At 30.1% G+C, this 20,448-nt stretch overlaps 3 protein-coding genes across 6 annotated transcripts; 1 reads left to right on the top strand and 2 right to left on the bottom strand.

Moving 5' to 3' along the window:
• Positions 1-264: 264 nt before the first annotated feature.
• Positions 265-17,400, bottom strand: LOC130893479 (uncharacterized). Of its 4 annotated transcripts, XM_057799658.1 has the most exons (11): positions 16,809-17,400; positions 13,376-13,713; positions 13,226-13,286; positions 12,990-13,162; positions 12,658-12,907; positions 11,557-11,797; positions 10,956-11,229; positions 10,084-10,301; positions 9,720-9,882; positions 9,411-9,639; positions 265-8,750 (listed from the first exon to the last, which is right to left on the bottom strand). In XM_057799658.1, the coding sequence occupies exons 1-11, from the start codon at positions 17,074-17,076 to the stop codon at positions 8,311-8,313; spliced, it is 2,655 nt and encodes an 884-aa protein (XP_057655641.1). In that variant the 5' UTR covers positions 17,077-17,400; the 3' UTR covers positions 265-8,310. The 4 variants fall into 4 exon arrangements, with proteins under 4 accessions (XP_057655641.1, XP_057655639.1, XP_057655640.1 ...); XM_057799656.1 differs by having other exon boundaries at positions 12,990-13,286; XM_057799657.1 differs by having other exon boundaries at positions 12,679-12,907; positions 12,990-13,286.
• LOC130893481 (pleckstrin homology domain-containing family A member 8) lies at positions 14,628-15,746 on the bottom strand. The gene is made up of 2 exons (XM_057799660.1): positions 15,252-15,746; positions 14,628-15,000 (listed from the first exon to the last, which is right to left on the bottom strand). The coding sequence occupies exons 1-2, from the start codon at positions 15,554-15,556 to the stop codon at positions 14,670-14,672; spliced, it is 636 nt and encodes a 211-aa protein (XP_057655643.1). The 5' UTR covers positions 15,557-15,746; the 3' UTR covers positions 14,628-14,669.
• A 93-nt stretch (positions 17,401-17,493) lies between the features above and the next one.
• LOC130893478 (MOB kinase activator-like 3) lies at positions 17,494-20,110 on the top strand. Its single transcript, XM_057799655.1, has 4 exons — positions 17,494-17,652; positions 17,755-17,905; positions 18,399-18,742; positions 19,487-20,110. The coding sequence occupies exons 1-4, from the start codon at positions 17,611-17,613 to the stop codon at positions 19,613-19,615; spliced, it is 666 nt and encodes a 221-aa protein (XP_057655638.1). The 5' UTR covers positions 17,494-17,610; the 3' UTR covers positions 19,616-20,110.
• Positions 20,111-20,448: the final 338 nt, after the last annotated feature.

Genomic DNA, 20,448 nt, shown 5'->3' with positions numbered 1-20,448 from the left:
TCAGAAACCGCAGCGCCCTTTAAACGACGACACCGGCGTGCTATAGTCGGCGAAACTATAGTTTGGGTTATCAATTTTGTCAAGTAGATCGAACAAGAGAAAGAAGACAGCGTGGATCTCAAACTCCTTTGAAGTGTTTCCATCGATGGCGATTTGGATAGATGTTATGTGACCCTTCTCTTATTGTATTTTTTGAGTATTTGGATATCGGACTTTATCTCTTTCTCTCTCCATGTGTCAGGTTTGGAAATTGAGACGACAGTCAACATACTTGTGTCCATTTATTTTTTAGTTAACGCAATTACAAACAACAAATATAAATTATCAATTAATAGTGACAAAAACCATTACCTGCAAACGTATTGTATATTAGAAAATACATTTATTGCTTTTAGTATCAGATTAGACATCGTTACAGTCTTAATATATCTTAAAAAATAAAACATTTAAGATAAAAAGACAAACACAACAAACGGGTTCCAATAAAAAAGTATAAAAAAAGATTACAGTTTTACCAAACAGACAAAAAATATTCAAATTTTGTAACTATAATTAACAGATTGACATAGTTTAGATAATAATACTAAAAAATCAATATATGTTTTACATTTCATAATTTACCTTGAAAAGTTACTTTTAAAAATTAATGAAATACAAGAATTTAACACCTCAATTATCGGCGTACACAATTTCTATAAATTTTGTTCCGTATAAAATCCGATGCTGAAGAAGATCAGGTCGTAGAAAAACTGCAACAAGTGAATCAATATTGTGCCATGCCCTCCAAATCAACAAAATTAATACACAGATAAAAATCAAAACCTATCAGGGATGTTATAAAATGTATTGGAAACGTTTCGAGCATCCGTTGTAACCCTCAGTTGTCGTTTAGAAGCCCTGCAGAGATAAATTAGAACTACAATCCAAGCAAATGTATAACATCCCCAATCAACACATGCTCTGGAAAGTGTCTAAGAATTGTTGAGTAGATTCACATCTCCCTGGCGAAAAAGGGGGCCCATAATTTCTTCATCGGATCAGATTAAATTGAATGGGAATCTATAACCGGTATTAATCACGGGTATAAGATATAATTGAGAAAATTTTGTGGATTAGAAGATAAAACATGTAACCGCATTTTTCCTGAATGCAAGAGACTAAAGAATCATGGGTGTGACACCTGGGAGTATACTGGAAGGGAGGAAGACTTCAATAAACTGAAGTTGACGGATGGTTTTAAATTACTGAAGACATTCCTCCGAAACTGAATCAATCGTTACCCCATCAATTTTACATGCAACCATGAGACTTTTTCATAACATGGTAGAAACGTGTAAAGAATGGTCTTAAGTAGCTGCAGGTTTCGTTCGATATTAGACAAACAAGGTGATCCACTTGAAATAACAAAATTCATTATATCTGCAGATACACGAAAGATCTAACAATACCACCATATTACTAAAACCCTGAACATCAAAATTTATAAAATTCGTGCATGTCGTTTCTCAAATAATTACGGCGTTCCTTATTTTTTCAAAATAACTTCCTAATTTCAAGCTAAACCAATCAAATTTTGAGAATTTCTAACAAAAACTAGATTTTTATACCAATGATAGAAGCTAAAAATCTAGTTCAGTGAATATTCAGGTATCAGAAATACAAGATATTATTTACCTTAGTACCTCTTCGATCTCTCAAATATGAAAATTCGACAAAGTAAAACCGAAATTTTCTTTGGCTTTTACTACGTGTTTGTTAAATTACAGTCTATAGCCACAATTACACTGTCTGTCGAGCGTTTCGATAACCAAGTTAGCGTCTTCAGAGACTCAGTTTACCTTAAGTCTCTAGAGATGATAACTTGGTTATCAAAACGCTCAACAGACAGTGTAATTGTAAGTTTTGGTGTAAACAGTGTGTTCAGTATGAATATCTACCAACTTAGTTCAGTAATACTGGGATGGACCGGGTGTTTTAGTTTAGCTCTCAATAGAAATCAAAACTCCCTCCGCAAACAATATTTAAGAAATCGAATGGTTTTCTTGGCTGAAGTATTACTACAGCTGATTTTTTTGTATCACTAGATTTAATATTTCATAAATTGACCGACATACTATCATAAATTTTCAGTTTGCTAGTAGCAGCTTGAAATAATAAATATATTGCTTAGTAAATATGGCATCTACAATAAAATTATCTGGAAATATGTCTAAACAAATAAGTGTATATTAGTAGATATGTATAATATCAATTTTAAAAAATTACAAAAACAAGAAGGAAGAAACTAGCAATAAGATGTAGATCATTTTCATATACTTTTGTATGTATAAAAAAAGTCTAATCAATCTACCTTATTTCGTAAGAACGGACCTTATGGCTAGGGTGACACTCCAGAGGCCTTGAAAAAACTGGTAAACGAATATCGGTATAAATAGTAACCTATGAAGAAATCAGGAAGGTTATGGATTGGGTCAGCAGACGCACAAACAATTGTTGAACATGGATAGCTCCTTGACTAATGCGCAAAAAATAGACTGAGCCAAATTTAAAAATGGATATAGCAAAAACGTTTACATCCCGAGATCGGTGCCACTAAAAAAAACCATCAATTATAGACTACAGGATTTTTTTAGTATAATAAATTTTGCTACTACTTGTGGAGGGCCTAGTAGATTCCCGATCTTTCCTTTAACCATATTAGATAGAAGGAAGGAGCTCTGACAAGATGGTCGGATATCTTTCCTTTAGGTTGTTACTCCACATTTTTCAAATTGGAGATTTATCCCTTGCCATTTTTACCATCTGCAATTCGACATTGTTTCTCGGGTTTAATTTTTGATGTATAAACCTGATTGTCGCTTTATAAATTCGTCTTAAGTGTTTGTTCCGTCATACAACGTTACATACACATCCCACGACCTTATTTGCTCTAGCTACTTATCCTCTTACTTCGTCTTCCTTACAAGTGATGTCAATTTCATAGTATTTATATTTCGTATTTGACCTTTTAGTTCTAATTTGTATTGAATTAACTCTTTTGATGTTGTCATGCATGAGGGTTTTTTCAATCGGTGGTAGAACATGTAAATATATGAAGACAAGCAACGCCCAGGTACTTTTCAAGCCCCGAATGATGATTTTGGTGACAATTATCTTAATTTGCGAAAAAATTAAAAAAATAGAGCTTGGAATAGCAAGTACAGAGAAAAGTATTTAGTCGAATGACAATTGGACTAAAAAATTCAAGAACAGTGACTGTCGATAAGTACTAGCTGAAATAAATAAATTTATTTTTGATATTTTCATACAATTACAAAATTATTTTCCAGTTTCTTCTTAAATGTTTTTGTATATTAATCAATAAATCACAATATAAATAAATAAATAATATAAATTTAACGTATAATAATGAAATTATTATTTTTTCAATTATTATATCATAAAAGTAACCTTTAAAGTAGAGATATAGATTTTTAATATACATTTATATTATAGGAAACCCATTTAAATCTAATAAAATCCTAAATCTTAGATATTTAGTAGATTTGAATTAACATATCATAATATTGGTATTATATACAAAAATTATTGTTTAATGGACACATGTATATTTAAAACGGTTACTTTAATTTGTTAAAAGTATTTTTTTATGTAAACCTCAACCACATTGGGCACTTTACTAAAAATAAACAACTTGTTTAATTGACAGTTAAACTTTTGTTTAGATATTTAAACTTATACTGATCTCTACTTTAAAGTTACACAATCTTTTCATCCATTGTAATTGTGATATAAAACGATTATTAAAGTTTAAATATATTGCTTTGATAAAAAAAATAATAAAAACGTGAACTAAGTACAACCTCTTTAATCCGAACATCCAAACTGAACTTGTTTGCCGTTACTAGACTTTTTTACTTCTAGTGTGTTTAAACTTTAACTAACCACTAAAAATGACGGGTGAGGGTGAAAATTATCATCAATCTTCATCAGTTCAACAAAGTATACGTAGAAACAATTCAATTATAAGGTAACCACACCGCAATCATAAAATCTCAAGACGCAATTCTGGAAAAGGTGGGGGAAATGGACGGTAACACTCAGTATCCTATAAACACGAGTTATAATTTTAAAACATCCAAATACTACATGTCTACACAATATCATATTATTTTGTTTTTTAATATTACCAAATAATAACTGGGACGAATGCACAGCGAAAAAGTAATATATATCTAGTTTGGCTAATAGAAAGTTTTCAATAGTTGCCTTTCCTTGTGTCATGTGAAAATAAATCCTTGATGCTTGGGGGGGGAATCTCTCGAAATATGCAGGGTAACCTTTAGTTTGGTATTTGCGGTTTATTCCCTTTTAATTGGACGATAACTTCGGCCAATCCTATAAAATACACTGTTTGGATTAAAGAGGTTGTACTTTATATTATATAAAATTTTCGTCAGTTAAGAATTGATTATTGTAAAGCTATAAACACAACGTATATTTATTTTATTCATCAAAAAAGTATTACTAAATAATATCTATTGCTATACAATAACGAAATTGACTGCGCTAGCCACCGACAGTTGTTATCTTCAAACATGTTACGAACGCAGTGCCTCTCGCTACTGTTAACACATCAAGTTGTATCATTCATTATCATCAGTTGTTTTATTTTACAACGAAAAAATTGAAATTGCTAGTTAACAGAGAAATAATAAATTTCAAAAAACAAAATTATATGTACAACAATTATTTTATTCGCCCAACCTTGCTAATTATATTTATTACAGTCTATAATAATTAAAATTCAGTATTTTATACAGTTAGTGTAAAAATCGACTGTACAATTCTTCCATTTAGAATTACATCTGTACGAGGAGTAATCAACTATTCACTTTGCTAACATGAATTTATATGCTAAATATCGGAACGAAAAATAGTGCTCACTACCCCTTATACATTCAAAGGAACTTGATTAACATGAATATTATAGTTATAGTATTAGTTAAATGGCCTGAAAAGTTCATCTTTGAAAACTTATAAGGACACAAAATGGCGTTCAGTTTGGTTTCTAATTCAGATTAGTCCTATAAAAATTGAAAAATCATTGTTTTTTATGTATAATTATGAGTTTTGATTGTTACAAAGCATTTGATTTCTTTATAATTCTTAATTTGGAATTTCGTTTTCTAAAAAATAGAGATTCAACGAGATTCAAAAAGAGCTCAGTTCACGACTGGTACTACTCTGTACTGATTATAAAGTCCATGAACTCAACCTCAACAGTATATGTTCAGATGTACTCCAAGTGCTCATTAGCAGTGTAATAAAATCCCAGTGACATGTTTTCATTCCTTCCAGACATTCTGGTAAATATTCAAATAACATTCACCCATCACATCTAATAGATATGTGATTTTTTTCTACTTTTTCCTTATCATATTTATTTGTATCCAGTTAAAAATTTAGGAGGGTGGTCTTATATAGTGCTATAAACTTATCTTTTAAAAATACTTCAATAACTAAAAGTAATAATCTCCATTTTTACTACTTTATTGAAGCTTCTTTTAAAATTCTGCAATTGTAAATGGAAGAACTATACGAAGTTTGCTAAGTTGGAAGGTGATATTTGAACAACATCTCTCCATAGTTAACATCGCATTAGAATACAAAGAATCTAGGAGGGAAGTTTTTCATCCGAAAACGTCCCAACATAACAAACGTCATGTTTATTTTCTATTAGCAAAACAAATTATTTAAAGTCATAAATTTCACAATAAGTAAATCAAAAAAGGCACTATTTTCAAATATCATTTGTGGAATGTAGAAAAACAAACCGATTATTGCCGAAAAAAAATATAAATATCCACTAATGGACGTAGTTATGCAAGTAAAATCTGTTCAACTGACTTCAGCGTATTCGTCATCATCATACTGACCCCTGGAGTATTTTATATTCTTCATTGAAGCTGCCCCGAGCACGTGGAGCATATCAGGAAAAAAACTGATAAATGAGGCAATCCTCATACCTGAGCTTCGTCTCGTAGCGCCGAAAGAATGTTACATATTCATATTGTAATATACATTATATATATATATATATATATATATATATATATATATATATATATACATATCATTTTAGTCTGTGCCATCAATTTTTATAAGTCAAGTTTTTTTGTGTATAAGAAATTGGACAATTCCATGTAATATTAATTTTTCTAGACATAACTACGTCCAATTTGGTGTTGCAAATTTCTTATAAAACTTTCTATTTTAATAAAATATAATAAAGCAATTAAAATATTAAATTCCACCTACATTGTTTGAAATATTAAGACAACATACCATGTAGTAGAAAACAAAATAGATCTAAGCCAAAATCTATAGTTGAAAAGAAGCAAATGATAATAAACTTCTTCCTACATTATTTTAGTCCGAGAGCCAACGACAAGTGAAGAATGGTCTTAGGCTTGAGGATGGAACTTGTTTTGAGAGAGTTTTTGGGACCTCGATCAACGCTATCAAAGCATATAAAAAAATATAATTGCTGGGGTAAAACCCATCGACTACTCATGTAAACTTGCAATAACAATAATTATATTTGATGAATTGCTAATTAATAAATTGTATAGTGGTAAAACCACCATACTAATGCTTTTTGACTGTTAAGCATTGGCACGGCCCCTAAAAACCTAACGGCCACTACATTACACTACACAACTGTATAAAAAGGAGTTTTCTCAACTTTTTTCACCAGTAGTGATCGTGTATAGACCCTATAAAATCTCCTAATGTCACCTAGAAGTTCCTCGAATCACTTTGGGAAAGGCATTATTCAAAGTTCCAGTCTCAAGCATCAATTGTCACTGATTTCTGGATTATTCGTACGATTGTACGTATGTCATTGATTCTTTATTAAAAGATTTATAAAATTTCATCTAAAACAATAAAAAAGATTGTTATTGAGCATTAGTTACTTGAATAAAAACTTCATACTACAAATTACCTTGTATTGTTAACGTAAGAACGGACAAATATCGATAACTGAAATTGGAAATACAAAAAACAATTTGATTTTGTCTCATTTATAATTCAAAATTACATCGAAGAAAGTATTTTCAAACATTCAATACACAAAGAGTAAAATAATTAAACTGTCCGTTAGTGGTAACTACTATATAGAGTGAATGAAAACTGAACAGAAAAAAGTCATTATTTTGAATTCTGTACATAAAATAATAGAGGATGTACCTGTCATTTGAAGCGGTTTAAAGATAGGGATCATTTCTTCACGTTCACATCAATTTGGAATCTTCAAATAACTTGCTTGGGAAGTTTTTTGAAATTATGCACACAATAATAGATTTATTACTTTAAGCTTTCCTGTACTGTATAAAATTGAATAGACAAACTAAGCTGATTTATTATTCATTATATTTTTCTATTCTTGTTTATTTTATGGTTATTTAATATCAATGTTCAATGTTTTATATTTTTACCTGCGATATTACCTAGACATTATTATTGCCTGCATTTTTATTAATAAGGAGATAATCATTGCAATGTTTGAGGAGTTTAATGAATCAGATATGTAACAAGATTTTGAAATTCAAAAAAGGCAATACAAAAATTGTTACTCCAAGAAAAGAAGAAAATATGTCAGAAAAGAAAGGCTTTAAGGGTAAATAAGAATATTTAATATTTGTAATTTTCACAAATTATGTAAGTATTTAAAACAATGGTCAAAAAGGTACCGATAAAAAAAGTCCACTGAGTTATCTAGAGAAAATATAGACACAAAAGTACAAGAGGGTAAGATCAAAACAGATTAAGACTAAAAATCACCTCTAAAAATGACAAGAGACAGGAAATAAGAGGAGAGAATTAATCAATGAGGAAGCAGTCTTAATACCCTAGGGCAATAAGTATCTACCACACATTATTCAAGTGATAGTTGATAAAAATCGCAAGGATATGACATTATTTACTAAAATTAATTTATTTTATCAAAAACACTACATGGATTTTATATTATTCCAATTTATATAAGGCTCAACAAAATTTTATTGCAAAAATAAAAAAACAATTATTTAAACCTCCCAACATTTTTTTGCTACCAAAAATTTCTATAAATGAACTGAGCATCATGGTTTTTTTTTGAGAAATATAGTGCATGTATTTTTATAGGGGTATCTTCAATGCAAAAATAAATTTTAATAATGTCAATTACCGATATAAGTCCGAACTATTACCTAGTGCTTTCACTACGAAAATTAAATTATAAAAAAATTAACGTATCCTCGTATTTCATTCGGTAGATTCGTTAAAAAATATTTTGGTGACGACTATATCACCGGTGCTAAGGGTTTGTGTGCCTATATTAGAATGATTCGCCTTGACCATACCGTCATCGTCATCTTTAACGCTACTAACGTATTCATTAGTAGGAGATACAACGCGGTCTTGCTTATACCCATTATTCAATTTACAATGACAACTACAAGTACACTTTTCAGATTCTATATCATTTTGTAATATGGCAGCGTTACTGAGTATCGTTTCTAATTTTTCTATTTTATCGATTCGATCTAATTTGTTATCATTCAATATTGTATCGACCATTTGCATTGATTCTGTTAGACTAGTAGGCTCGGAATTACGTGGCGACGTCATATCGCTGTCCAAACTAGGATAATCTTGATCATTATCTCCATCTTCTTCTGAACTATCTCCTTCACGATCCTGACCTGCGCATGGAAATATTTTTGAAAACAGAACAAAAAATTGTAGAAAAAATCAAATCTCGAAAAATATTAAGTATAAACAAACTCTAAAAGCAATATGTAACAGGAATGTGATCCTAATATGGCTACTGGGCTACCAAGTAAACGGATAGGTGAAGGTTTAAGATAATTCAACAGATTCATTACCAGAAACGATACTAAGTTGTTGGTCAAATAAGCCATACTCTGCTTATATCCTGCAATAGGATTAGTATACCTCGAAAGAGTAATGCCAACATATTTGGGATTGGGACATAAAAACATCAAAAAAATAGCCTCATTTGAGAGGAGAGTATATCTTCTAGGTATAGATGCAGAGCTGCTGAAAAGCCAAAACGACTCTCCAAACAATCTACAACTTACAAGGGAACATGAGATCACAGTCAATCAAAGGGTAAGTGAAACGGTACACTGTAATATGCAAATATCAACAACAATACACACAAATAGGCTAACAAATGGATTATTGTTTGAGGGCGTCATATAATCCAATAATAATAGCAATTGAACTGTTCTTGATAACTTCCTGCAAATAACTTGGATCGTTAGAGAAAGTAACCAAAATCAATTTATCATTTGGACTAGAAATTCTTGTGTAATTGTTTGCATTAAGCGAATACTTGCCTAAACTTTCCAATTTTTCTAATTTTTTTGCTACCTTGGCAGAAGATTTGAGCTTCTCTTTTTCGTCATCTGTTAATTCTATGTACCTAAGCAGTCTAACTTCTCTATTGCTTAAAACAACGCTTTTAGTTGCTTGAGCCAATTTCGTCCTAAGTTCCATCACTTCAGTTTCAGTTTTTCTCTGACGCTTTTTCATTTTTACACTATCCGGTGATATGTGCATTTGTAGCTACAAACATTTCAATTCATAATTATTAAAATCCAAAAAAAAAATAATATAATAATCTAAAATCTCTGATACGGACACACCTGCTCATCACAAAGTTCTAACAACAATTCCCTATTCTCTGGTCTTATGTTTTTACTCATTTGATAATATATCTTTTCATTTGTCAAACTCAAAACGTCGGCAGATGCATACAGTATCATTTCTCTGCTTAGAGGCCGTCTCGACCAATATTTCTGATCCCTCCTGGAAAAAATAAAACTGTTCTAATGAAAAATACTAAATATAGGAAAATAGAATCTTCCATTTTCTTGCTCTCCCTTTTACTCGAAGTTACTACGCCTTGCTTTCTCAAAGAAGCAACCTGATTTTTAATTTTAGTTATATATATAGTGACGTCACTATATAGTACGTTTCTCTTAATAAAACTTATCACAAAAATCTTACCTGTAAATTGTTTTCAATTGATCTTTCATAGGATTAATAGGAGCGCCATAGCATTCACAAAGCGCGTTCAAAGCTATACTTTTAGCTTTATATACGGGTCGATTCGTTTCTTGGTAAGTTAAAATAGCATGTGCAGCTTGCGTATCAAATACCATTCGCATCATTATGTTGAACTGGTTGTAGAGATTCACGGAATCGTTTCGACAATCATGAACAACCTAAATAAACAGTCCATGTTAGAGGTAAATTCATTTAGATACACACGTATATACAGGGTGAATTAGCAGTGTGTATTGTATTGTAGATAATGATATTTAATACGACATCCTGTATATTTTTTCAAACTTTTACGTTAACATGGCAGAAAAAGCTTTTAGAGTTTCTAGTAACATTCTTCTTCTAGATCTATAAAATAATTCTAGGGTTACCCAATACATTAAGCCACCCACCAATTATTTTAGTTTTCATTTCATCAAGTTGTAACTGGTGCCGATAGATGACGTGCGGCTGTGTCCCCCTAGTAACCAGTGATCTAAAATGTGATGTGAAGTGATATATTTTCAAAGTGATGGTTACAAAATTGTTGATAATGCTATAATTAGTGTGAAAATTTTAATTTAATAAAGTTGTAAATGATAGATAGTTTTTTTATCGATACATTTGGCCAAATATAAACTCGATGCTAATTTATTTTGAGAAATCTCATATCCCAAAAGTTTTGAAACTCGTCTCATGTAGCAGTACTGTGAGAACTTCCAAAGTTATCTACTATTTTTCTTAATAACATATTTAATGCCTCTTAAAATAACTTATATACCAAACTTTGGAGTAAAATTTGTACAGCCTGTATAAAAAACACTTTTTGCATCAACCTTTATAACTTCGTTAGATTCCAGTAGTCTTCTAAGTCCATGTTCGATCATCTCAGGACAGGATATTAAATCAAATACATATGCAAAGCCGGTCATCGTTGCAACTTGCATCAAAGTTAGTTGTCCTTTTACACCCAAATTGATACCTTCGCAATCAAAAGCCACCACCTTCCTATCTGCAGTGAAAGGCCAAGTTTCATCAAATTTATTATTTTCTTCTTTATTCATTATATCATTTATAACCAATTGGCACTCTCTCGTCGTACAAATTACCCTGGAAACAAGATACCGATAATTTCATCAAGAAAATAAAAAGTGGGTAAATTAGTTCTCATTTTTTACATATTTTTATAAGTAATAACTAAAATAAGGTATAGAATGAAAAAAAAAACAACAAAAGGTTAATAAGAAAGTTCAACAATTTATAATAGTACAAGGGCCAGTCGATCACTCTGTGACTTTTTAAATTTCCCTCCTTTTAGATGAAATGGTAACACTGGTACAGAAATCAGGATCTTCACTCCCAGAAAATAATAAATTCAAGAAGTTGTTAGTTTCTATTGAAAATCTTGATTTCTGTTAACAAATTAACATTATCTACCTGGTATTCTGGAAAAGTCTTGTTTTCCAACTATCGGTGTGTGTTATATGTTGATTCATCATACTTTGTCGTTGTTCTCTACCTGTATTTTCTTGTAAAGTTTTTAGTACGAGAGTATTGATACGTTGTTTCAAGCTTTGATTATACGTAGAATTTGATTTAATGGAAGGTTTCTGGAAAGTAGGCGATAGTACTGTTCGATCGTTTTGATTTTCATTCGAATTCTGTTTAATAGGATTTCCTAAAAAATAACTTATATAAACACCAAAAACATGTTACTAATAAAAGTATAAGGAATGTTTGCAAAGAATTTATTTATGAAACAATGATATATAAGAAAATTTCCTTCGATCCCTTTCCAAAATATCAAATCTAAAAGTTGTAATACTTTTTCTTAAATTTTAGCTGAAATTTTGTAATTTTCAAATGTGAATCCATTAAGTAATGCTGATCATACAGTTTTTTAAAAATTATCATTATGCCCAGTATCACTTTTTAAATTGTGATAATTTTTTTAAATAATTGAATTAATAATCATACACCAAATTCATTGTTTCAATTCATTTGAAAAGACATGGGCATTATACCGGGTTTTTCACTTTAAATTTAACCCCATTAATGTGAATAAAAATGTTTTAAACAAAATTTCCAAGATATCATATAATACTTTTTCATTCTTCCACATAATTAGATATGGCTTCTTAGCACATTATTTACTAACATTGCAATTTCTTAAGATGATAAATTGGTTATCGAAACAGACGTCAGAAAGTGTAATTTTGAGTGTGTTGCAGCCTTCCCGCATTCTGAACTTTCTCCAATGTGTTCCGGAACACTCTGGAGTGGAGGGAAATTAAATAGCAGAGACAGGCTAAAGTAGGGGCAGATAAAATCTTCCAAACAGTTACTGGAACAATTTATAGGGGTTGTGACAGGCAAAGATATCACACTCCAGAACATTACACCTTGTAGTTAGATACATCTAAAAGGGGTTCTTTCGAGGTGTCATATTTTGTGTTGTGGAAACATTTTGGTGTAGTCAGTTACATAATTAATGAGAGGGTCAAATTGTAGTGAAAGAACCGGTATGTTTAATCTTACCTAATTTAAAATTAACTTTACTTTTATCTTCATTTTTAATATATGACCCTGCAGGTGGTACAGGAGAAGTTGGGGGTTCAGGACTCATAGATTTCGCTTGAATTTTAGGTTGTTTCAATCTATCACTTATAGATCTAGGAGATAATTGTATATTATCCTTTTCCATCGGAACAGATGGATATTTTTCGCTTATTTCTATTCCTTCCATGGGGAGAGTTGAGGGTTTTTCACGTTTTTCGATTCTTTCGACCTATAAAAGTAATATATACCCTTAATGGTGAAATTTTGAAACGTCAGCTGGGAGACTTAACAATTGATGACTAACTACTAACCTTATCTGTTTTAACATCATTGCAAACATCTATAGACAGATTTTTGGCATTTTTCATTTCTTCATTAGTTCTTTTATATTCCTTCATAAGATTAACTTGAGCTGACATATGTTTTTGATTAATTTTGGGTGGTTGAATCAAAGTTACTAAATTCGAATGTATATGAAAACTGTCTGAAAAAAGTCTCAAAAAACTCATAAGTTGAGTTGGAGTGTTGAATAAATTCGTCCACATACTTTCGGGAAGGTTGCAGCTGACTATTTGAAAGAGTTGTTCCACTAATACCGGACCTTTGACCTTAAAAATGTATTTTGTAAGATCCATTTAAAATGAGGAATATTTATAAGGTTAATGACTCTTACAAAATTTACATTTGAAAAACTTACCTCAATACACTGTGCCAGAAAATCTAACAAAGTCTGAGTTTCTTGTGGATCAATTTTAACATCATGTTGAAAATGTAACTCTGGAGGGCAGTGACTCTTAACGGACTCAAAATTTGCTAAAATCACAGTTTCTTTTTCATCATCTACCATAAATGTACCAGGATGTTTGAAGAGAAAATCTCTAAATTCATGAAAATGTTGTCCTGAGACATGACGCACTTCAGGACTTGCTTGGGAACGGTGTCCCAAAAGGCTGCGAATAGGCACTTCAGTTCCTTCACCATATTGAGCCAGTTTTTCAGAAAAATACTCCACAGCTTGCGTAGTATAATCTTTCCCTAATAAAAGTAAACATTAAATCAAAATACTGATTTCTTTTCGAATATGAAATTTTAAATTACCTCTCTTCATAAAAAGACAATTATATTGTGAAAGGTTGTTTTCTGTAATTGTTAAAATTTAAATTTTAACAAAGAAAGACTAATTTACAATATAAACTGTTCGTACATGAAATTTATGAGATAGAATTATGAATTTAAAAATCATGGAAGTGAAAAATAAGAAAGAAGACCTCAACCTCAAACAACAGAAATAAGCATATGTAAAAATGATGTATGTTCAAAAAGGAGCAAAATGATCTTTTATGTCTGTATTTACCATGGATACAGGAAAATATACTGTAAAATATGTTCAGGAGTGTCTTCATAAAAAGTTTGGCATATCCCGACATTATTTTTTGACATAGTATTTCAGTTGATTCAACGATAATTGTAACCTTCCAATATCACAAATTTTATTTTTTAATAAAATACTCTCTTAATCAGTTCAATCGAGAAATTGTTCTCAATTCAAACATTTTCAGGTCATTTTAGACATACCATCAACAGGATTTATTTGTTAATGCAAATCTCCAAAAAAATCTGACATCTTAGAATCCCCCTGAAAGATCAGCTTTCATTTGTATCTATATTCTTCGCAAATATATATTATCACTCCACCTTCTTTCCATTAGGTTATGTATGTTCAAAAGTGTGTATATCCAGAAATGAGAAATTTTTATTATTATGTCTGGTCTCTTTTTTTCTAAAGCACGAAACTCATCTAGTTATGTAAATAAGGAGTTTGCATTTATTTCTATGCATTATTGTGTTTTATTGGTTGATAAAACTAATTGCCGTTTATGTCTCTAACCTGTCTACTTCTTTCTTATTCTGCTTTACTTAACGCTAATTTAATCAGATTTATAATAAAATTATACGACAATGCAAAATTTATTTATTAACAATTATATAAATTAAACATTTAGTGATTCCAAACCATTATGTACATAAAATTGTGTTAACCTTCGAACCGTAGTTGATAAATAATCATTATATATTTTCATATCTGTTAATACAGATTCATCACAGTCATATTTGTCACAAGCCAGTGTAAAAAACACTTGTTTCTTGAAAGGCATGTATCGGAACAAAATAGTGAATAATTGAGTGCCAAGCCAACCGTGGTAAGGTTCTAACGTGTCTGCATAAGCTTTTTGTAGTAAAGGTGCTAAATCATTTGAAATAGATCCATTATTACTCTCTTCTATTATTAAATGAAATAAGTTTGAGAGAAAATGAAGACACCTGTAAGTAAAATTCAGTTTATAAACTTCACTGTGAAAAAGTACTTTTGATTCTGCAATATTGACCATAAAAGTACATTTTCATTAGAATCATAATATAAATTTTCAACTACTGCAAGTAAAATCCATAGCAAAACGAAGCTTATAATTGGAATTTAGTATCTTTGATCCTTTGTGACTTATGAATGTAGGACAAAATACTAATCACCGTTAAAAATATTTCTGATAAAGCAGAAAAATTATGAAATTCACCTTTTCAACCACAACAAAGCTTCAGTTGCAGAGGATCTTCCACTGGACTGTTCTCCAATGATCATATCATCTAAATACTTATTAGAATGTGTGTCTTCCTCATATTTCATTGTTAATTTAATGATGTTTTCTCTCATGTCATTTGTAATAGGTGTGAAAACTTTACCAAAACGTTCCATAAGGCTGACAGCATTGGAACTAGCTTGTAAAAAGTCTTTTGTACCAATTTTTTCATTTGATGTTGGAAAATATCGACATTTTACAAGCAGTGTGGAATCATCGCTTTGAACTCTGCTATTGGACATGATCAGAGCAGATATAGCTTTGGGATCAATGTGAGCAATATTTATTTTGGATTCAAAATATAGCACTAATATATAACTTAGGGGTTATCGATATTTCCAATGTAGACACAAATATAATTTTGATATTTTATATTAGACTGTAATATAAAATATGTTTGTATATTGATTTTAAATAAAAAAAACTGTCATATTTGACTTCTGTTGTCAATCTATTTTCAACGAACCTTTCAATTGCAATTATTCAACTATTTGGTTCTTCACAGATTTCAAGTGAATATTAATTTTAAAAAATTGAAGAAGCAAAATAATTATCTGATCTTTTGATGATATCACAAACAAAATTTATAATAAGGATAAATGACAAAAAAACTGTTATTGTGAAAAATAATACTGCATGCCTATATATTGCATTTAACAAATGACATCAATCAGGCAAGAAGTATTTGAAGTTGCAAATATTCCATACCAAAATAAAAAAAAAAACCGAACACAATATTTAATATACATCTGAGACTAATCATGCAATAATAGAGACAAACAAAAATCAATCTCAGGCTTTCCACTAATTAAACCTTCCCCAATTGAAAAGCCGGATACTATCACCTCTCGTATTATACCCCATGGCAAACTGATTCCCAAAAAACTCTAATTATTGTACAAACGGTGAGTTGTACCTTTTTTTTTAGATACAATTTAGATAACTTCTGTGTTTGTGAATAAAAATGATTGAAATTTATTATTGTAATGTAAGCAGATGATACAGTAATTTTCAGACAGTTTAAAGTGTCTCCAAATCATTGAGGGGTTTGTATTTGGGTTTTATAATAACATACAACCTGGATCCAGATATGGAGAACTATTTCTATAAAAAATGAAATCATATCTCTATAATGACCACTTTAATTGATCTGAATGCTTGAAATTCCTAGGACATCAAAAAAAGTTAACAAAGAAGTGTTGAGAACAGTTAATAAGGGTAGGGACGTACTTAAAGTGATCAAGTAGAGTTATCAAGTCTTGCAGTTGAATATTAATGTAAACAGAAAATAGAAGTAATGTACAAAGAAAATGAGTTTCCTAACAAAGAAATATTCTAAAATAGAATGGAATACACTATACAAGAAAATTTTTTTTGTAATTCCAGAGATCAAGAAGCCTTTTTGATGGTAATTGCCTCTGTCAGCACAAATTGAAAATGTGCATGAAAATTACAAAATAACTAGTTCTGAATTATAAATATATTAAGTCTTACCTTGACTGTCTTTGCTGCTACTATGTTGAAAAGTATTAACAGTAACATAGTCATTATCCATACAAAATAAAGAAGGATACTGGCTCAAAAATTTTTTAAGGCCACTTTGGCTTCCACCAGCGATTTGTCGCATTTCTTTGGTAAATCCTTTAGAACCAAATTGACAGCTCAAGTCGTGTAGAGTTCTTGGTTCTCCTTTATCTAATAGTCGTTCAAAAAAGAATAAAAGGGTCATATTTCGAGCTGTTTCATATTGCATAGCCTCCATGTTTCTGATATGAACTTCTTGTATATATCTTATTAAATTTGTACAACGTTTTTAAAATTGTATTGCTTATTTTCAAAAAAGAACAAGAAAAATCTAATTACAAATTTTTGACAGGTAAATATTTTCCAGCTATTTGGTCATTTTTCAAAAGCAATTGTTTGAATACCATCACTTTTGTGTTATTCATACACTGTCTACGTTTCACAATAATTAATTTATTGAAATTATTCAAATCCTAAAATTATAATAAATAGTACAAAATAAAAATCCCGTTGACCTCTACTACGACAAGCTGGCTCTCGCCATCTTGAATTATTTTGACTTAAAATGTCAATACCTCTTTTTTTACTAGTTCATTGATATAGCAAGTAAGCCAGTCAAGATTTTAAAATTAACTTGATTCCTATATGTATGAGTACACTTCTATGTGTCAATATTATAATTGACTTATTTGTACAAAATATGCATTTATTATTGTGCGTATATTGTTTACACTTTTAATTTTTTATTTTCGTTATTATTACATCATAAAGTATGGCATTAAATGGATTTTTAGACTTTTTCCAGAAAGGAAAGGTGAGTTTTATTACTAAAAATGCCAATTTTATTAGCTGAAATCTGTTAGTAAAGAATTATACACACATAAATAAAAATTATTGCATAAAATTCTAATTTTAGACATTCAGACCTAAAAAAAAATTTGCTCATGGAACAATACGTTATAGTCTATACAAACAAGCTCAAGCTAGCTTAAATTCTGGAATAAATCTAAGATCTGCTGTGAAACTTCCTCAAGGGGAAGACCTTAATGATTGGATAGCAGTTCATGGTAAGTTCTTGATAAAATTATTGTTAAATCTATACATTATCGATGAAAAGTTTTTAACAGCCCAAAAATTACCATTTTTAAAATTCTCAATAAGTAACTTTGCAGGATAATTATTTGTTGACATTTTTTACATATAACATACATAGTGTAAGTTTTGGTTTATTTGTAAGTCCATCGTAATTTTTATTGACAACAACTTCCTAACGTTTTAACACCCTAGCCAATTATTGATGTTATTAATTATCTTCATAAATAGGTAGCTATTTAAAGTCATGCAAGTAATACAGCTCTCAAGGCTTTAGCAAGCTCACACTACCACTACACCAACACTCACAGTTACTGTGTCTCTAAAGACAATAACCAAGCTATTGTCTTTAGAGACTGAAGATAAACTCGTTAGTCTAGTGGTAATTTAAACGGTGCATTCAGTATGAATATTACCAACAATTCCAGAAATTCTAACTTCAATAATAATAATAATTTAATATTGCAGTTGTGGATTTCTTCAATCGTATTAATCTCATATATGGTACCATATGTGAATTTTGTACGGAACAAACTTGTCCTACAATGTCAGGAGGGCCTAGATTCGAATATCTTTGGGCAGATGGTGATAAATTTAAGAAGCCCACACCTCTTCCCGCCAAGGAATATATAAGTCATCTCATGGACTGGATTGAAATGCAAATAAATAACCAAGATTTATTTCCTTGTACCAGTGATAGACCGTTTCCAAAAAATTTCTCAAATTTATGTAGCAAAATTTTGGCCAGATTACATAGAGTTTTTGTACATGTTTATATACATCATTTTCAAAATATTGTAACAATAGCAGCAGTGAGTATAACTAAAAATTTATCATTTTTAAAAGGTATTAATCTATTTGCTTCATGTGGTATGATACATGAACATTATTTTGAAACACTAAGCCACAATAAAGACTTGATAATCTCTCTGACTTCATTATAAAAACAGCAAAAATTAAAACCAAAATATAAAAGAAAGAAATTAAACATAAGAAAAACGTTAATGACTTCAAAATCATCCCCAAGAAATTAGATTTTCATTTCTTTTCACTTTCTGCTAATACTTATATTCCATTCTTGATTTTTCCTTCCATGTCCCCTATCTTCCTTATTTGATCCAAACACTTTCTTCTTGGTCTACCTGGTAATCTTTATTTCTATCCAGGTTTTTTCTTTTCACTTCCCTCACCTCCTTTATTTGATATAACCACTTTCTTCTTGATCTACTTCTCTCTGTATTACATCCTGCTTTCATCACTTCTATTTTTTTCTCTGTTTCCATTATGCAAATTTATCTATCCCAAATTGTTTCTAGATTTACATACATCTTTACTCTTTTCATTTACAGTTTTAGTGTTATTCCCTGTTATTGCCATATTTTCTGTTTCATTTATAAAATATTTACTATGAATATTATATCATCTGCATGATTTTTTTCTTTCTACTACTTCAAAAACTGGTCTTATATTCCCCGTAGTTGGAGAGTAGTATTAATATCCAACTTTTGCATCAATTTATATTGTTATTAATTAATAATATTGTTTGTATTTTTCAGGAAGCGCACGTAAACACATGCTACAAACACTTTTATTATTTTGTAACTGAATTTGAATTAGTAAATAGGAAGGAACTTGAACCATTAAGTGAGATGGCTATGAAGATTTGTAAGGACCTACCAGTTTAAACCCATAATTAATCGTGATAACTAATTAACTTATTATTCAATTTCAATGCTCAAAAAATGTGTACTACTACGAATTTAACAATATATTCAAGCATTCTTTCCAAAGGAAATATGGTTTCCAAGTTATGGACTCATTACTTTCATGGCGATAGAGATGAATCCATGATCTGAGATCATAAGTCAGGAATCTACATAATTCTCTTATTAATTGTAAGAGAAAATCACGTGAACAAAAAAATGAGATTAATTATTTGAATTATTTAAATAGTTTCAAAATTTTTGAAAATGAGAACAAAAATTTTCTTTCTACTCAATTCGAAATAGAAAGTTTTAGAAGTACTTTTTCACTTTTATGTATTAAATTAATTGTTCATTTCCCTGTATAATTTTTATTTTTAAAACAAGCAAAAATATGTTGAATAATTTTTAATTTAATGTTTGTTCGTTTTGTTTAATTGTTATGTATATTTAAGGCAATAAAATTGATTTAAAGGCGATGAGCTATTTGAATTTATTACTTTGCAAAGTATAAAAGCTTATAACAAGGGCGACTAGTGTAAAAATGCTGCAAAGCTATCAATAAATTGTGGACTAAAAATAATAATCGCACAATTTAAATAATAATTTGTCGCCTTTCAACACCTCCATAAGCAATTTAGTAAAGTGGCCTAATTCAATAACCCCACGCTGTTGTGGTATAATATTCTTCTAGGATACACAAACGTGTTCTACGCGCTCTTTCCACGACTTTCAATGGCCCACGAATTATTTGTTCGGGTTTAAAATTGTTTTCACAAAAAACAGTTTAAAGTTATGGAGGGTAGAGGTAAAGA

Source organism: Diorhabda carinulata, chromosome 4, assembly GCF_026250575.1.
Source record: "Diorhabda carinulata isolate Delta chromosome 4, icDioCari1.1, whole genome shotgun sequence".
NCBI classification, from domain to species: Eukaryota; Metazoa; Arthropoda; class Insecta; order Coleoptera; family Chrysomelidae; genus Diorhabda; species Diorhabda carinulata.
This window is presented reverse-complemented; position numbering and strand designations above follow the sequence as displayed.

Excerpts from the sequence above, each read along its gene's own strand:
- LOC130893481 (XM_057799660.1), bottom strand. The coding sequence starts at position 15,556 with ATGTCCAATAGCAGAGTTCAAAGCGATGATTCCACACTGCTTGTAAAA. Across the intron at positions 15,001-15,251 it reads GCTTTGTTGTGGTTGAAAAG|GTGTCTTCATTTTCTCTCAA; the intron begins GTGAATTTCATA and ends TTTTACTTACAG.
- LOC130893479 (XM_057799656.1), bottom strand. The coding sequence starts at position 17,076 with ATGGAGGCTATGCAATATGAAACAGCTCGAAATATGACCCTTTTATTC. Across the intron at positions 9,640-9,719 it reads TAGAACTTTGTGATGAGCAG|CTACAAATGCACATATCACC; the intron begins GTGTGTCCGTAT and ends AAATGTTTGTAG. Across the intron at positions 8,751-9,410 it reads AGAAAAATTGGAAAGTTTAG|GTCAGGATCGTGAAGGAGAT; the intron begins GCAAGTATTCGC and ends TTCCATGCGCAG.
- LOC130893478 (XM_057799655.1), top strand. The coding sequence starts at position 17,611 with ATGGCATTAAATGGATTTTTAGACTTTTTCCAGAAAGGAAAG. Across the intron at positions 17,906-18,398 it reads TGATTGGATAGCAGTTCATG|TTGTGGATTTCTTCAATCGT; the intron begins GTAAGTTCTTGA and ends TTAATATTGCAG. Across the intron at positions 18,743-19,486 it reads ATATTGTAACAATAGCAGCA|GAAGCGCACGTAAACACATG; the intron begins GTGAGTATAACT and ends TGTATTTTTCAG.